Consider the following 18,587-nt stretch of genomic DNA (forward strand, 5'->3'; position numbering starts at 1 on the left):
GCTGAATTTTGTATCCCAGGGAGGGAGAGAAACGGGTGGTCTTCCAGGAGTTGCTGAACTGTATGAAGTACCAGATCATATCTTGATTTTGTCCCATTGAATTATAGTGGCTAGGTTTCTAATTAGTGGTCTGGACGTTTACAATACAATATTGTAAATGAATATTGCATGCTTTTATGATTCTCAAGGACTAATTATGATGTGTTTTACAGGTGCTTTAACAAGCTTTAATTTGAAGGAAAAAGTGTTCCAGAAAATACATACTATATCTAGAACAGGGGTCTTCAAACTTGGCCCTTTTATGACTTGTGGACTTCAACTCCTAGAATTCCTCAGCCAGCATGGGAATTGAAGTCCACAAGTCATAAAAGTTTGAAGACCCGTGATCTAGAATATGTGATACAATCAATAGGGCCTCTCTTAAGGATAAGAGTACCGTAATTAGAAATATCTGTATGAGTGGAAGGATACTCTCAAGTACACCAAGCTGTATTTAAGTAATAGGTTAATATTAGAGTTGAACAAAGCATTTTGGAAACAAGAATATTCCTGAGAAACCATCATGGGGAGAAAAGACAAAGTATCTCAGAATTTTCCCAAATATTTCTAACTCATTTATGGGACATTTTGCACATACTTAAAGCCAAACCTTACACTTGGTTCTTATATGTCCATTATGACTGGCTATGCTGGCTAATATTGCTGGATTGTAGCTCAGAGCAACTTCTAGATCAATGGTCTCTAGCACCTGGCCCACTGCCCACTACCGGGCTGTGAGCTGTTCAAAACCAGGCTGCCTGAAGCAGCCGGGTTAGCACATGCACATTCCCATCTTGTGCGAATGGAGCTGCATGCATGTGTGCGCTTGCCTGTTCACGTGGAACCATCCCCTCCCACCCTGCACCAGTCCACAAAGTTGGAAAGGTTGGGGAATTCTGTTCTAGACAGTCCGGAGGCCTCATGTCACCTGTGACATGCATATAATAGGTTCACAATCACTGCCAATAAGAACTTGGTAACTCAATTTGTAATACAAACCACTTCTTCACTGAAACTTGATCTATACTACATGGTGTAAAGTATATGTCACATAAGTATATATACAAGAGACAATAAAGAAATATGTGCACTAAGGTCTCAGGTTTATCCTAACCAAAGGGACAATTTTCCAATTTTATGAATTTTATTGTGTCACAAATAAAGATTTAGGCATAAAATCAGTATGAAAGGTTTTTATACAAAGCATATTACTTGTATAGAAGAAACATAGCATTATGACAGAGAGGATAGTGGCTTGGATGTGGCTTATCAATAGAATAGACAGGTACCTGAAGAGAATGCTATCCCTAAGCAGGTGTTGAAACCTGTGATAGCCAGAATATCATCAAAACTTCCTGCAGCCATTAGCAAAGTTGGGACACCTTTATCAACACCATATCCTCCTGCTTGTAAAACCAACATTGAAGGGACTACAACTGCAGGAGACACAGCACCTAAGACAAATCTGAACACACACACAAATTAACTTTTAGTTACATCAATTTGTAGTTATTCCACTTTCCACAGTCAGAGTAGGACCTGCAATTTACAAAAGAAAGGGAAAACTGAAGAACTGTTGTGAGTTGGAAAATACAGTACAAAAGTACTAATTTTATTTATGAAAATGTATATGGCTGCCCAACTCACCCTCAATGACTCCAGGTGGCTTACAAGGATAAAATCCCAATACATAAACAATACAAACAGCAATAACCCCTACCCTCCTGGCAACAACAATCAAATGAACCATTTAATGGGCTCCATGCAATTCTGGGTCCCTAGGCCTGTTGGTAGAACCATATGTTTAGGGCCTTGTGAAAGACTGCCAAAGTGGGGAACAATATTATCTCTGCAAGGATGATGTGCTATAGAGAGGGAGCCACCACAGAGAAAGCCCTTCTTGCTCCAATCAGATGGACATCCTTAGGAAGTATTCCTCCCTGCTCTGATGGGTTGGGTAGATCTGATTGGCAAAATAAACTGTTCCCAAGCCCTGTAGGGCTTTGAAGGTGACAACATAGACTTGGATCTGAAACCAAATCGGCAGCCAATGCAGCTCCCGCAGGAGAAGTGACACATCTGCAAGTCTAGGCCTCACAAAACCATGTGGGTTGCTGCATTTTGAACTAAATGCAGCTGCCAGATACTTTTCAAGGTCAGCCCCATGTAGAGAGCATTGCAGTAGTCAAGATGGAAGGTGTTCTAAGAATCACTTTATGTTAAGAATATAGGTTGATTCCTTGAAGCACGCTGGATTGACATAGTATAGATCATAATTGTAGTTCATAATTGTTTATTGTGGCTTAATGTATGAGCCCAACTATTGGAGTTTGTAAACCAAAGTAGTTGTTGATTATTTGTAATCTACCTTTGATTCGGGAGCTTAAGGTGCTATACATAACATTCCTTTCTTCTATTTTCCCCCCAGAAAAATAACTCTGTGTGATAAATTGAGTTGAAAGGCAAATGACTATCCCAAGATCACCCAGAGTGTTTTTGGGGTAGAGGATGAACTAGAAGCTGACGCTCTCTGTTTCTAATCTAAGCGCTTCACTGTTACATTACACTAGTTTGTGGTTCAGCATGTTAGATGAACTATCCAGTCATGGTTTATTAAGAAATTGTTGTTAAAGATAGGTCTTAGTAAGATATTTTTAAAAGACTTCTGAACAGGATTAAAGAAATAAAAAAAATTAAAGAAAATTTACCTTTGAATTAATGATGATTTAATCTAGGTTTTCTCACTGAATATGTAACTTTGTAAATTCCAAATTATGGATCAGGTTTTCAAATCCTACCCTAATTCTCTGTGATATGTTAAGAACATATGTTTTACAGCATAATCAAACTAAATCAGATGTGACACCCACACTGTACCCATGACTTCATGGAAGAGGAAAAACAGTTCTGGCCCAGAAAAGAAAAAAAAATGCTATTTTTGAGTTGGAAGAGGGGCTTACCCAAGCATAAATCCCCACTGCCATGGTAGGTGCATAAGAAAATGAGATATGACTGCCGCAGTACACGCTTCTATTAGGCAGGGTCCCAAGCTTAATCTAAAGCAGACAGCCTTTAGTTTTTTCAGAGCCTGCAAGATAAATGCATTTGCAAGTCAATGGAATTGCTTTTTAAATGTTTTGAAGACCATGGAGTAAAACCCTGTGAGATCTGCTCTATTTGGCAATGACCCAGGACCTGCCTCAGGAGGTTTTATGACACAGTTTTTGATTGTTCTGCTTATCTGAATAGCCTCCTAACCACTATGTTTTAATAATTTATTTTTTGCTGTGTATTCTTGTTGGTTGGTTGGGATCAGCAATCTATGTTCCCTCTTGGCCAAGCTGTGTTAAGGCATTGTGATGAAAATATTACATTTTATTTTATGTTTTATTTTATTTTATTTTATTTAATCATTATTTTATGCTTTGGAGTCACTATTGACTCCTATAGATTCTGTGGTTAAGTTCCTGAAGTTTTCTTGGCAAGATTTCAGAAGTGGTTTGTCATTGCCTCCTTCTTGGGGATAAAATGAAGTGACTCTCCCAAGGTCACCCAGTTTGTTTTGTGCCTGAGGCAAAACTAAAACAGTTTCTATCCTGATGCCTTAACCATTGTACCAAATTGGCTCTGCACAATGCTGGGGATGCCATAAAAAAATCTGGGTATCTACCATATGGCAGCAAATAAACACAGAGATCCCAACTAGCTTTTTACTACCTGTATATGAAAGCTCTACCTAGTGAACATGCTGCTTTAGAAAAGGTGGTAGAACTGAGGATTTTTTCTTACGTGCTAAGTTTACAATGGTTTTGCTTGTGCAAAAAGCAGGAACAGGTAAACTGTAGCACTCCAGACATAACTGAACTACAGTTTCCAGCTTCCTTCACCGTTGGAGATGTTGGCTGAGACTGCTAAGAACTATAATATGGCAACATTTAGCATGCCACAGGTTTAATGTACTTGCTTAATGCATTAAGTCTAATCTGGCATATGGTCTTAATTTTATATAATAAATTTTAAAAAAAACAGGAAAAAGGTCATTTTACATCTATTTTAGTTCCAATCTTTTTGGCCAGAAGCCAGAAACGTTTAGGAAAGATTAATTGGCCTGGATGACATGAGGAACCTAGATTAAGATGCATTAATTGTAAACTTGGTTACAGGTTATTGTTAAGTCCTCTACAACTGGACCCATGGTCCAGATTCAGATAATATACTACATGAGTTTTATCAATCAACTGACCCAATATATTGCACAAACACAGCCTTAGTGTCATGGCAATACTGTATTTTAGTAAGGTTTAGGTATGCTCCTATCAGTTTGCTTGATTAACAGATGGATTTTAGAAGAATATGCTTGAGTTTTAGAACCACTACATTCCTAAAGTTCTAAAATAGATTAGTCTTATCACTGACTGAAGGAAGTCAATTTTAATTAAACATTTATGAAACTGAGCTATGAGTTAAATTTAGTGGAGTTATATATAGTATTATGAGCTAAATATAATGGAAGTTGCTATAGTTCAGGGTTCAGACAATTCAGCTAATCTCAGTGAAAAGTAGAAGTTTCTGATTTTTCAATCATCCAGGAAAAAACAAAAAGGTAGGAATATCTAATCCTCAAAGCTAGTTATGTCTCATTACTGTAAATCATAGTTTATGTTACCTCTGAATAAATTTAAACTTTTCTATGTGAACAGGACTCAGAAACAGTCTAACTTCAGTTAAAGGCAAAACTGATCATAATCTGAGGATCAGTGCAGATGACCAAACTAATTCCCACATTGATATCCCTGGCTGATCTCAGAAAGCAAGTAATGTTGGACAAATCCCAGAACAAAACGAAATGAAGTTCAAAAAACCAAACAAATATCAGAATCATAGGCTACTCTATCCAGAATAGGATAATAACAATCTGTTGACAAGAAAACCACATGGATGTGTCCACAAAGTCATCAGGTGTCAAGATCAATTTAAAGGAAACCTAATTTTGTTTTCTTTGCAAAGTTTTTCCAAGACCTCACATTCTAGATCAAAATCCCCAAGTATCTTTTATAAGAGAAACAGTTACACTTCTTGCACTTAAGGATAATATCCCTGCTCTACTGGGGGCATTATAGCTCTTACCACAGAGATAAACAGGGTCAGGGTTGAAACTGTTCTTACACATGTCCTGGGAATACATACGCTGGCTGGGATCCTGAAAATTATACCTGACATCTCAGGAAAACACTAGATGGGGAAGGTTGAGGCATTTAGGTTCTCCTTGCAATTAAATGTACATCTCTACAAATATTCCTTCCATGTTTTTTTTTTTTTTAAAGCCAAATGTTACAAAGAAAGTTTGGTTAGAAGGAATATTTGGTCATTGCATCAGAGGAAAAGTGGTTCCAAATTAATCTGAGATGAGGACTGGGGTCACACATTATACAAATATATCATTAGTTAAATCACAATGTGTGCCATATAAACCCAATTGATAGAGTTGTAAATTATGATTTATGGCTATCTGAATGTGTGGATTTGGTAGCCAAAATGTATGTGAATTTTTGGGAGATTGGGAGTTGCATTGGGCGAGAAGCAAGGCAAAGAAGGTGGAGCCTTATTAAATATATGCAAGAGAACCTAGGACTTTTGGTATTGGGTGAGGCTTTCTAAGGAGAGAGGGTGTGTTTTGTTTTTTGAAACAATGTTAAGCCAATTTTAGAGCTGGCACCATTATTTTCATTGGGAACCCAGCCAGTTGATGATTATGGTAAGAGAGGATTACTGAAATTTTGAAAAGTACAATTTAGGAACACTCTATGCCTTAATCTGTAATGCAGCTCCAGCCACTTTGGTTTCTCAGTAAGCCAGGGTTAACCAAATTGTGACCCAGTTCAGTACATGAATCAGAGTTTAGTCACAGCTTTATCACCTAGCTACGCATCTGTTAAGCAAAGACCGTTTGATACTCCACCTTTGGATCAAGGCCAAGGCCAGCCCGGGCCAAGATGATTGAGAGAGCAATACTTCTCAGGGTGGCTCCCCATTTCACATTGATCAGGACTATGTCAGTGATCAGTGGGATGTTTCTTAGAAGAAATCCAACAAGCAACATTCCTAAAAAGGAGGCAAAAGGTGCATATTATTGGCACAATTAGCAGCTACAAAGTCTGAAAAGTTTGCTATGAAATCCAGTGCCTTCAAAGATGTTTTCCTTTTGTATTCACAAAACACCACTTGAACCAAACATTTAAGAAGACAACAACTGCTCTGTGATATGCAATCAAAGGGTCATACTCTTGCACCTTATAGAGTCCCATTTCCTGATCTCTGAACACCACAGATAATATTTTCTTCCTGAATAAATATGTACAAATTTGTATTCCACCAAGTTTTGTTTTATAAATTTAACAATCCCATAGAGCTTGTTAGATGCAAAGATACTGAGCATGTTAAATCATGTTTGCTTGATCTAGGCAGTGTGCTACATAATAATTGGTTTGTACTGCATATTATGTTGAACTAGCCATGAGGGTTTATTAAATGGAGGTTTATGCAATACACCATGGTTAGGTAAGCTATGATTTAGCATGATGTGGGACTTCAGCCACATTCTGAGAGGAAGTAATTGTGCTAAGTCTAATCATGATAAGCCAAAATATGGTATTATTATTCAGGAAACTATGGCTTGGCAGCATGGTGTGTGAACATACGTTTCTTTTTACTAGAGCCTAATCATCAAAAACTATAAAACAATCATACATAGAATAATAATCTACACCTTTTAATGCTGCTATCACAGGATGAGCTGAATGATAATGATTTTTACACATTTACACAACAGGCTCAACTAGAATACCACAACACCACCCACCAAACTGACCTTGGGCGTTTTGTTTTGATTTGTTTTTTTGTGTATATCTAATTTAGTTTCATAGGCAAACTCAACATCTTTGTTTAGTTTATGGATCAATATTTTGTGTGAACCCATAGTAACTGGGTTAGGGTTAAAACACTAAGTGGGACTCAAAAACTTGAAAAATGAAGTACTTGCTGCATTGTAAATTGAACCATCCCTGGACCCAAAAAATAGTGAGTTTAGAACAAAGGAATAATTAAAATCTTTAAAAAAATATTAATTAATTTAAATAATCTGCAGGTTGCATGCCCATGAAGGATCCCTTACAAAAACGTGTTAGTGAAACAGGCACAGGTTAAAGCGGTAAACTGAAAAAAAATAGTTGATAATTTATTTTTAAAAGGGGATAATCAACTCATTTTTCAAATTATTTAAAGATCAAGATGAATATCTATTTGAGAAATGGAAACATTTTTGTAAATGTTACTTTTTAATTTGTACCCTTAAGACTTAGCATTTATTACTATTTGTTTTAAGATTCCCTATTATAGGAGTTATTTCATCTCAAAACAAAAAAATCAAACAGCAATCCCAAACCACCCAGAGTCACTACCCATTCCTTTGGATAATGAGATGGGGAGCATATAAATTTAATGAATAAATAAAAAATAGTTAAAATTAGTCAACTTTTAAGTGATTTTCCCCGTAATTAAAATATCTTCACTAAGTAATATTATACTTTCCAATTAATTATAGCTTAATTATCTAAATTTGTATCATATGGCAGTTTGACAATGGATTATTTGTTTCAATAACCAATCTAAATGTGGAAAGATACAGCCTATCTAAAAACATACTTACCCAAAAGAGGAGGGAGTGGAGGCAGGCCAGGAAATTTAATTAAGCCCATAATTTTACCACCAATTACAGCAAAAAGATAGAGGAATAAAAATCCAAAGAGGCTCCCACCAGGAAGACTTTCATGGGTTGTAATTGACCAGAATACAGCCCAGATCAATGCTATTGCTACCACTGGAAGAAGAAAAAAATGGAAAACATGTAAGCATATTGAAAATATTTCACAGAATTTCTTCACACATTTATATTAATGTTTAAAGAAATTATTATTTATTCTTTAATTATTTATTACTAAATTGCATCTGAATTATGATTTATAAAATTGAAGAAGCAAATCTGTGCTTCTAAGGCCAGTATATCCAATTTTGCTAAATGTTCTCTTTTGTGGCTATAAAATCTGCACAATCCAGTAAATTTCTTATCAGTCAGACACACAACCAAATGATGGAAACTGGATCATAGACTAATGTAAATTTTATCAAATTGTAATGCTCAAAGTGGCAGAAGTGATTACATGTATGACTGAGGGGTAATTGTGTTAATCATCCCCTATTTCTTGGAATGTTATCTTCATTATAACATTATAACATTATAATTATAACATTATAACATTATAATTAAAAGATCAAATATGGCCCTTGGCCAGAGGCATCCATGGGAAGGGAGTAAAAAGATCAAGATGTGACCATGTGACAGACAAAAAGAGAGGGCAGGACTTCATTCTTATGTGTGCAGATGTCACCTTAAACACTACTCCGATATCCTTGCCTTGGGCCTAGAATACACTGCATGTCTACCCAAGGAAATGAATCAAATTATTAACATAGAAAATTGGGGCAAAGTGGTGTGACTGGTATACTTATTGAATATATTCGGAGGGTCTAAAGGCTGAAGTTCATCTAACAATGATACAAAGGGTGTGGAATAATAATGTGAAATAAGAGGTGTTATTTTGCAAGCTTTGCTTTGGGAAAGGTTGACAATTAGTCCCACCTTTCACCCTCTTGCTTTCATAGTATTGTGCTTATTTTAGAGTTCATAGAACCAATATGTTGTAATGCTCCATCCTCAAATTACAAGAATATATTCTGTTGATTTTCATCTGTCAGATTAGCAATCTTTGCAGAATAGTTGGATAGAGGCAGGGAGCTGCAGAAATGGAATTCCAAGACTATTTGGACTCAGTAGCCTAAATAACCCCTTCTACTCTGTGGAACAGAATGAGACTGAAGAGAGTCTGACTTGTTACGGACCATTTTCACCACCAAGGGAACCAGCATTGTGAACAATCAATACTTTTCTATTGCATAGAATTTACAATTCTAGTCACTCATTAACCCATGAGCAAGTCAGACAGCTAATAGGAAGATAAGACTGAAAAGAAGTGGGTGTGGAAGAAAGAGACTGGAATGATATATTCTATTACTCCTACACTTTTCTGCATGCACCACCCAGCATGAATTGTAAGATGTCCAAAGGGCAAATCATATTTTCTTCAGAGCAATTTTCCAATGTTGACCTATTCTAGAACAGATTAAAATACAAGACATCAATTAAATATGCTCCACAAAAAAGGGGCTTTTTAAAATTCTTTTTTTCCTCACCATTTGTTGCTATTCTGGCAATGATGCCTTGAGGAGGACAAGCACATATTCGTCTTCCTGAACTTTTTAATTCAGCCAGAGGCCCCTGAGCACGTTCCTCGCATCTGTTCAATGGAACTGTTTCTTTTGTTTGTACAATGCTACTGGTGCCTCCAGAATCCAAAACATCCTGAGTACAATCAAGAAATAATATTAGTAACAACCATTTGTCACATTCTAGGTCCTATTTTTTTTCAATTTTCAAAAGTAATGAACTCAGTCAGATTTAATTCTAAGTAAAATTTTGTCTGGAGAAATTTGTTCCATAGTTGAATTCTAATAATGGCACCAAATTGAATTGAACTGAATTGAATTATGTCCAGACAAAAACAGTTGTTGATAAAATATGCTGGTTTATGAAGTCTGTAGGTCTTTTATGACTTTAGTTCTACTCAAATTGTTTATCTGACTTTTATGCTCACTTCTAGTCTATGTTCATACAACAGATAAGTTGTAATCCAATTTCTTTGGAAAGTGATAGATAGAATGCAGTTTTGTGGTTTATAATTGTAATTTAAGAATTTGTCTTGATATAATTTACTTGTCTTGATATAATTTACTTAAACGTGTGATTTGCTTAATGACTGTGATAAAGATGGTCATAATATCATTTAATGACCACAGCAACTGAAATTCCAGTACCTATTGTGGTTGTAAGTTGAGGGCTATGCGTATTAAACTGTTACAATAATGCATATATTACCTCTGAGTAACTCATTACTCAAAAGTAACCCAATCACTACTGTATATAGTCTGGCTTGGTAGTGAGACTGAGGGGAATTCCAGGGTTCCATAGGAAAGTTGAAAAAGCATCCAGGAAAATGGCAGTGTTCGATCATGAGATCATCTAGCCAACATTCCATCTCAAGAAGGGCCCACAAGAAGCATCTAGCAAGCCCAGAAATAAGACTATCAATCTTTTTCCCCACTGTCAATTCCATGAATCTAATATGTAAACAGGTAGCAGTCAATAATTAAAACTGTTTTTGAAGACTTGTAAACTATTAGCCAATAACATGTCCTGAAGCAGCACATTCTATAGGTTGAGTATACATCATATGAAAAAGCATCAGTTTTGCATTTTCTGCTAGGCACTTTTATAGAATAGCCTCTAGTCTAGTATTATGGGATACGGAGAACTTCTCCCTATCAACCATTTTTATGCACCTCAATCATATCTTCTTGTGTCATTTCTCCAAGCTAAACAGTCCCAACCACTGCATCCTATCTTCATAGGGAAGGCATTCAAATTCCTCATCTTCTAGATTATCCTTTCTCCACCTTCCCAGCAACGTAATATTTCTCTTGAGATATGATTACTAGAATATTGTACTGTACATAATATTCTAGATGTAACAATGCCATAGATTTATATGAGGCCATTATTATCAGAACCAGTTTATGGTCAATCTTTTCTAATGATCCAAAGCATAAAATTTGCCTTCTTTAAAAGCACTGCATATTTTTTTACACTTCCAAAGAAACTACACAGAAGTGTTCATGAAGTCATAGAGGTCAAGCTCAACCCTCCCCCCCTTTTCTGCGCAAAATTAATAACAACAGTACATTGGAATGGTCACTGTAGAGTAAACTGGATGGGGAATTTAGTGGTTTAATAATGAGGGATTGTGGGAGTTGTAGTTCAGAAACTCCCATAATAGTTCCATATTTTAGAATGTTCCACTGGATTTCAAGTCCAATATTTATAGAAGATTCACTAGACTGGGGAAGATTGTTATGGATATATGAAAATAACAAAATCACATAGTTATAACAACAGCAACAACAAATACCTGAGTTGCTCCATGCATGGGGATTACATTATTGCTAGCATTTGCAGATAGTGTTGTTGGTTTCCAACTCACTGTCACTGGGTCTTCTGCCATTTTGATCAACCTAACTGAAAAGCAAAAAAAAAAAAAAAAAAAAGGAAAAAACAAGATACCATCTACTTTAAAAAAGATAGCACCTCCAGCAATGAAGTAGCATTCATAGACACATGATCATCATTACAACATCCAATAAGGGCCTACATATGTTAGGTGATCAACATTAATCAAAAGACTATTTTAAATTGATTGATATAATCCCCCAAAATAATACTTTTAAATGGATTCCAATATGAAATTCATCTAAGCACTTTTTCTCCCTCTGTTCTATCCCAGCCTATTGCCGTCCTTGTTAGAGGCACAAGGACCAAACCCCTGCTGATACAATAGGCTGGAAACTTTAAAACAAAACAAAATCCCTTTTATTTGGGTGACAATCCTGTCAATAACACAAACAGCAAACCTCAAGTCCAAAGGAAGGAAATAGTCCACAGGAACACGTTGCAAACAAGATGAACAGACCAGGATTCCAAGAAGCACTTTGCAAACGGTTGCCTTCAGCAACCAGCAACGCCCACAACTCCCCTTTTTATACAGCAGTCCCAGGGTGTTGCCTCTCATTGCCTTCTTTTTTTACTCTCGAGTAGTCGCATAGACTGTTGTTGTTTTTTCCTTGCTACTTGACGACGTCTGCGAGCATCAATCAGCTCATCCAGGTGTGAGCCTTCCGAATCTGACTCCTGCTCCTCACATAGCTGAGCTTCATCAGAAACACGACTGGAGGGGCCAGGCTCTTCATCAAGCCGTGAGTCTTGTAATTCATCAGAGCCTCCCTCTGACCCTGATGGCCCCTCAACAGCCTCCTCCACCTCCTCCTCAGATTCCTCAGACTCAGCTGTTGGGAACACAGGCTGGCACGGAATCACAACACCCTCTTTCTCCCATCCCTCATATATACATATATATATACACATGTACATTGGTCCTCAGAATATATTTGTAAGTTAATTTCTTTTCCCAGTTTTCTACAAGTCTTCCCGCCATGTGCAGAGATAATACAAATTATTTTCAGGAGTGAACCACTGGTTGGGGAATCACATGGCTGAGGATGCAAAGAATGTGAGTATTTGCTCTTACCTTGAGTAGACGTCTATCAAAACTCTTCCTAAGGCCAATTCTAAAGGTTAACCTGTTGAGGATAGTAGATGAGGATTATTTCAACTGATTTGATATTTTTGTTAGGGTTATTTCTGGGTCAGCTTATCCTGAATCACTAGTCACATGAACACATTCTTGATGAAGATGCTGGAACTGGATGCAAAAATGTGACATGGTCACAAGCACCATGACTGTGTAGTGAGTATCTCCATATGTTCAAGCTGACTAACACTGAACTCTGGAAAATGTTCAGAATAGATTTGATTAAAATAACGTTCAATCCTTTCCATATATGAAAGTGTGACTCCCAAAACACAATTATGTACATTTACAACTTGAAACTGAATTACCTTCATTAGCAGTTTCTTTATTATTTCTGATTTTTTACAAAAAAGTACAAAAGTATTTCTCCAAATGCGAGTTTAGTTACTAAAATTATTGCCACATTTACTAATGTTTTGTAGGAACAGTGATCTATCTAAGCCTAGAATTGTTCCTTTTATTTGTACATTGGGGAAAAAAAACTTTTCATCTCATCACAAAGAACAAGGTGGTTTTGTTAGTTGGACTGATAATGTAATTTGCTTTACCAGGTCAAGTGCTAAAACAGGTGTAGAAGTACACAATGGAGTGAGCATTAGTGGCTATTTGTGTAGCATGCAAAGTCAAGAGAACATTTCCTATTTGGTGTGCATGTCAGGAAGAAATGGCTGAAGCTAATATCCTGAAGAGCATGCCTGCTTGATACATGCTAATTACAGCTAATGTAAAATATAGTACACAAGTTTCTAAAAAATATATGAAAAGACAGGCAATGGAAGGCAGATAAAACTTTTGCAAATATACATCAGCTTGTTCATCTGCACCAAGGAAGCTTCAGTGAAGACTTCTACAAAAACAGATGGTTCAGTTTTTGCTTTTAATGTAACAGGCATGACAAGTAACTTGTAGTTCAAACCTAAACTCCAGAGCTGACTGACATGCAGAGGATGATGCAGAGGTGATATCCAATAGCAGAATGGAATTGTAACAATGTAGTGGATTGGAGAGTTGGCTTGTGGTATTAAATAACAATCACAGAAAGATCTGCTAGCTAAAAATCTACTTCTGATGATATTTCTGTTATCACATAAGGTTTAGAACAAAGTATCTTCAACTCACAGAACAGGAACATATTTCCACAAACATTTTAAGAACTTGAATCCTTTGCTTAATTGTGCCTCAACATGGTGCAGTTGTTTAAAATTTTATATCATAGGGATTAAAAAAAAAGAAAGAAACTCCAAGAATGAAGAAATTGAGTATCTGCATGCTAATCTAACCAGCTGGGAAATTCTGGACACAGAATTTTTTTTCAAATCTCCCCCACTTATGATAAATTTGATATTATATATATTGTAGAGTTACAGATATGGTAGAAGATTCCATAATGAAAAAAGTCATTTATACAGTATGTTATAAAGTAGCTAAAAAGCAAATATCAAACAAAAAAGGTAGATAGGACAAAATGCAGTACAGATATTTTTAAGATTTCAAATATGTTGCTTTAAACTATGCTTTTAATAAAAGAGAAAATATGTCAACATAAAATTGCAACAATAGCAGATTAGTAAAAATCTATCTGAGCATTTTTATCTCCATTTTGCAAATATTACTTGGGAGAAGTCAGTATCCTTTATCATTATGGTTGGACATTGCTTTTAGCTAATAACAAATTATATTTTAATGATGTGTACACACACACACACACACACACACACACACACACACATGTATATGTGTATATACATCTTTTAATTTTACAGGTGAGGCTGCCTTCCTAACTTTTTCCACCTGGGGATACTCTGTTGATGCCAAAATAATAATGAAAAGCTGAATCAGTCACTTTGGTGGACAGACTTATTCTAGCTATAAGAAAATCAGGAGCAGATATACAGTATCTTGCCAGTATTGTGAGCTATAGTAATTGTATGGGTACATGTGTAACTATGTTTAACTGTAACTATGCTGTTACTGAAGGTATTGACAAGTTTGCATAGAAATATATTGGTCCCTAAATATTCAGCCACAACTGTACTTCTCTTTAAGGTAAACCTAAGCATTAATCTGCTGGGCAACAGCCAATCAGTTATCTTTGGGAATGTCATTCTTGTAATTGTAGCTGGGTGCTAGAACTTCAATCTATCTGTACTACACTTAAGAATAAACGATGTTGAACTCAGTTATTGGTTTTACAAAAGGTCATGATCTGCCTCAACTGTTTTATTGAATAAATCACATACTTAAGGATAAGCCACAAACCATGGTTTATAAATTACAATGGATGCTTCATGTAATACATTCTAAACCAAACCCAAACAAATTACATCATAGATCAGCACAATGTGAAAAACCAAGCAAAGGCATTCATTCCTAGCCATAATGATGCCAAAATGTGTATTATGTCACAGTGCAAGCTGTGACCACAGGTGTGGATGTGATTTGTGTTGACCAATCCCTGCAATTTTTTTTGCTATTTGCCTGTCTTTTGACCACCTTCTCACCTCTCCTCCCTCTGTAGACATCTATACAAGAAATGGACTTTAGTGCTTAAGAGCCTCATTTTAATTCAAACTTTGCTTCCAAATTAAATCACATTTAGAAAGGAACCTTGACACGGTCACTATCCACACTGGCATAACATTAAATGCTCTTGAACACAAGACACTTCTAGGGAACAGTGTAAAGATCACCCACATTCATTTCATTTGTCATTATGTGCATCTAATGAAGGCCTTGAGGAATGGGCTAGATAGTACTTATTAGAAGATTATCATTGTCACTCAGACTACAAGCATTTGTATCAGTGCTATTCCTAACCTACTTCAAAGCTCCTTTTCTAAAGTGAGAATACTTCATTAGCCTCAAGAAACAGACACAGAAGCAAAAGTTTATAATTAAAAATATTAACCTGATTGTAACTGACAAGCTTTCAATGAATAAATGATGCCCACCAGAGCAGACAAAGAGAGGGTGATTTTTTGGGACAACTGGGGCAGTTAAGACAATAAATATACAAGAGATAGCAAATTACGATACAGGTAATCCTCGATTTACAGCCATTTGTAGTGACAGTTTGAAGTTACAATGGCACTGAAAAAAAGCGACATGATCATTTTTCAAACTTACCAGTACAACCATTACAGCATTTCCATGGTCACGAGATCAAAATTCAAACACTTGGCAACTGGTTCATACTTAGGAAGGTTGCAGGGTCCCAGGTCATGTGATCATATTTTGTGACCTTCTGACCAGTAAAGTCAATGGGGAAGCCAGATTCACTTAGCGACCGTTCTCCTAAATTAACAACTGCAGTGATTCACTTAACAACTGTGGCAAGAAAGGTTGTAACATGGGGCAAAACTCGCTTAACAATCGTCTCGCTTACACACAGAAATTTTGGGCTCAATTGTGGTCGTTAAATCGAGGGTTACCGGTAATCTAGACACTCTTAAAGAAGGTACATCTGAAGTCTTGGACGGCGGGAACTGACAAATATGTCTTCCCACTCGCGAGGAGGGGGCACGGACGAGTCACGTCCCCAACACCTTGCTCTCCATTCTCGGTACTAGATCGATTCACGAGCAAGGATGGAAACAGCGGGACCTCAGTAAGCAGTTCAGTGATGCACCACTGTCAGTGTGTCTGCCCGGTCCGGATAGCAAGAAAAGTTCTGAGATTAAAACGTACCTAGTCTCAACAGTTCCCGGAGAGCGACGGATCCTTCCAGAGATTACAACGGAGGCGGAGGCTGATCCCCTGGCTGTCCGCCTTTGTCAAGAATAGATGAGCCGTCCCGACTGACAAGCCATCCAAGCCGGGCGGGTGAAAAACGCAGCCGCAGGTTGCAGCGTAACTACTTGGCGCCGCTGCCTCCTAACCCTTCGCCTGGTTCCGCGGTCCGAGGTCGCGCTGCCGATATTAATAACGCTCCCCTCCCTTCTGTGTGGCATAGAGAGGAGGAGCGGCTGGGAAGAGCCTCTGCTGGCGAGGAAAACATTAGCTGTACGGGCCATCGCGGCAGCCCGGGCCAAGAGGGAGATTTCCCTCACCCCGGTTAAAGGAGACCCGTTTTCGGTTTTCCAAAGCCCACCGATCCGCCCGCAGCAGGAAAAATGGGAGACTCCCGGCGGATTGTGTCATTTTAGATCACGTGGTTTCGTGGGCGCCAGCCAACGTGTAGCTCCGCGAGGCGAGGGGGGTTGAGAACCGAAAAAGAAATTATTGTACCCGAGACGAGGAAAAGCAGATGAGGAAAAGCGCAACGAGAATACCCACATGGCGTTCTCAGACAAGCCCGCACGGCGTGGTTTGTTGCATAAACCACCATCACTGAGTGGGCAGTGGTCATACGGTAGCCATACAGTACATGGATCTGTATACATCATGGTAGCCACGATCCAAGCCAAAATCAAAGAGTCATATTATCGTTTTGCATAGTGTCAAGCTGCTACAATGCAAATATAAGCTGTGATGGAAATAGAGATGACTACTGCATCTGTATTATTTCATTTGTAAAGATGCTTAGTGTCTTTTACTTCTGATTTGTTATTGCTGGGGATCTGCTACCAAAAAACGTGGGCTTGATGTTTGTGCCTGTTAATTTTCCTACATCTGGACTGGACACAAATAGAGTATAAGCCAGTGCAGCTTAAGTATAAACTTCAAAATGTTTTTCATACTTAAGGTTGAAGTATGTAGGCCATGAACATAACATCCTATACAGCCAGCACAGTCCATTAAAACCACCTTGTTACTAGTAATGAAAAGATGGAAACAGCTGCAGTGGGCAAAGCTTGAGAACTGTAAATAAATCAAAATATTCTTCTGATTTTATATCATTAATCCTGATCCTGCTGCCAAGGAAAAGCCCTGGAAGGACAAAAACATGATCTGATCTCAAAGTATCCTTGCCAGATTAAAGCATCCCTTGCTACAGATGCCCTGTGTGTCCTAGGGTTCTCTAGCTAATTGTTTTTTGAAAGTCTGAATTTGTATTATATAGCTATTCATTTAGCTTAAATGAATCAGGCACACCCCCCCAGAGTAAACTGTTGCATCCTTTGTTAAACTGCACTTCTCTATACATGCTTGTCAGTCTGTCCTTTGTGTCTGTAACATAAAGTCTGTCCATCATTTTTTCTCCTAATTCTGCTAGAGAATGTATCTATTTTGCTCCCTTTGTTTATTCTACTTTATGTTGTTGAAATTCCTGGTACCTATTGTCTTCTTAAAATTCACCTTGTTATTGTCAAAACATTTGTTCAGTGCACAGTGAATTCTTGACTCCTTTTCTTCGCTGTTATGATTATATGATTATATAATTATGATTATGGTCAGAATAGTCCATGAGAGAGTATTAGAGAGTAGCATACTAACATGTGTCTAATAATTTGTCTTTGAAAACTTATGTTAAGGAAACAAATCTTTATTTTAAATTAATTTATCCACTTCTAAGAGGAAATAGTGATGCCCCAGAATTGTGCATAATCAGCAGAAGGCAGGCATGGATGATATGGGAAGGCAAAGTGAAAATTTATCCCATTACCCAAAATAAAAAAAAAACTTGTATTAATCCTTCCATAAGTATGATTGAATACTCTGAAATTGATTTAAACACTATAATTATATTACCATGTTCCCCAAATGTGCGCCTATATTCTGACTGTTCACCTCCTTCAATTTTTGTATTTTTTTTGTATTTATCGTAAAACATTGCTGTGTACCTGTATGGCTATTGTAAGCAGAGAGAAAGGCATTATGGTTGCTAGCCATTTAAAAATAAAAAGTGAAATCTAGGTGAATATTCCAACACTGACGTTTTGCAACTGAAATAATCTTGGACTTGAAAGAAGCAAAAAGAAAAGGTTGATAAATATTTTTCACAGTTCAGAGAGCTCTTGTGACTGGCAGCATCTGAATGATCTTGTCTGATCTTAGAAACAAAATACCACCTAAGGAATACTATGGCTATAGGCTAAACTTGGAAGTAAAAAACCCTGTCACACATCCTAAATTATGACAGTGGCAAATCATCTGAAAAACAGTACAGAAATGACCAAGTCATCAAAAGTCAAATGTACTGAGGGAAACTACCTTATTTTCATTATGAAGTAGTAAATCTTTTCTTTCTTTTCTTTCTTTCTTTCTTTCTTTCTTTTTCTTTCTTTCTTTCTT

At 37.1% G+C, this 18,587-nt stretch overlaps 1 protein-coding gene across 1 annotated transcript in view; it reads right to left on the reverse strand.

The window, feature by feature from the left end:
- Positions 1-11,270, reverse strand: part of LOC107299062 (sodium/hydrogen exchanger 9B2-like) — a 16,314-nt gene extending 5,044 nt beyond the window's left edge. The window contains exons 1-6 of the mRNA XM_029286698.1: positions 11,250-11,270; positions 9,346-9,514; positions 7,745-7,915; positions 5,999-6,141; positions 3,000-3,127; positions 1,329-1,504 (exon numbers count right to left, since the gene is read on the reverse strand). Coding sequence (XP_029142531.1) covers positions 1,329-1,504; positions 3,000-3,127; positions 5,999-6,141; positions 7,745-7,915; positions 9,346-9,514; positions 11,250-11,270 — 808 coding nt within the window. The remainder of the gene's footprint in view (positions 1-1,328; positions 1,505-2,999; positions 3,128-5,998; positions 6,142-7,744; positions 7,916-9,345; positions 9,515-11,249) is intronic.
- Positions 11,271-18,587: the final 7,317 nt, after the last annotated feature.

This window comes from Protobothrops mucrosquamatus, unplaced genomic scaffold (assembly GCF_001527695.2).
Source record: "Protobothrops mucrosquamatus isolate PMUCROS unplaced genomic scaffold, P.Mucros_1.0 scaffold_224, whole genome shotgun sequence".
Classification (NCBI taxonomy): Eukaryota; Metazoa; Chordata; class Lepidosauria; order Squamata; family Viperidae; genus Protobothrops; species Protobothrops mucrosquamatus.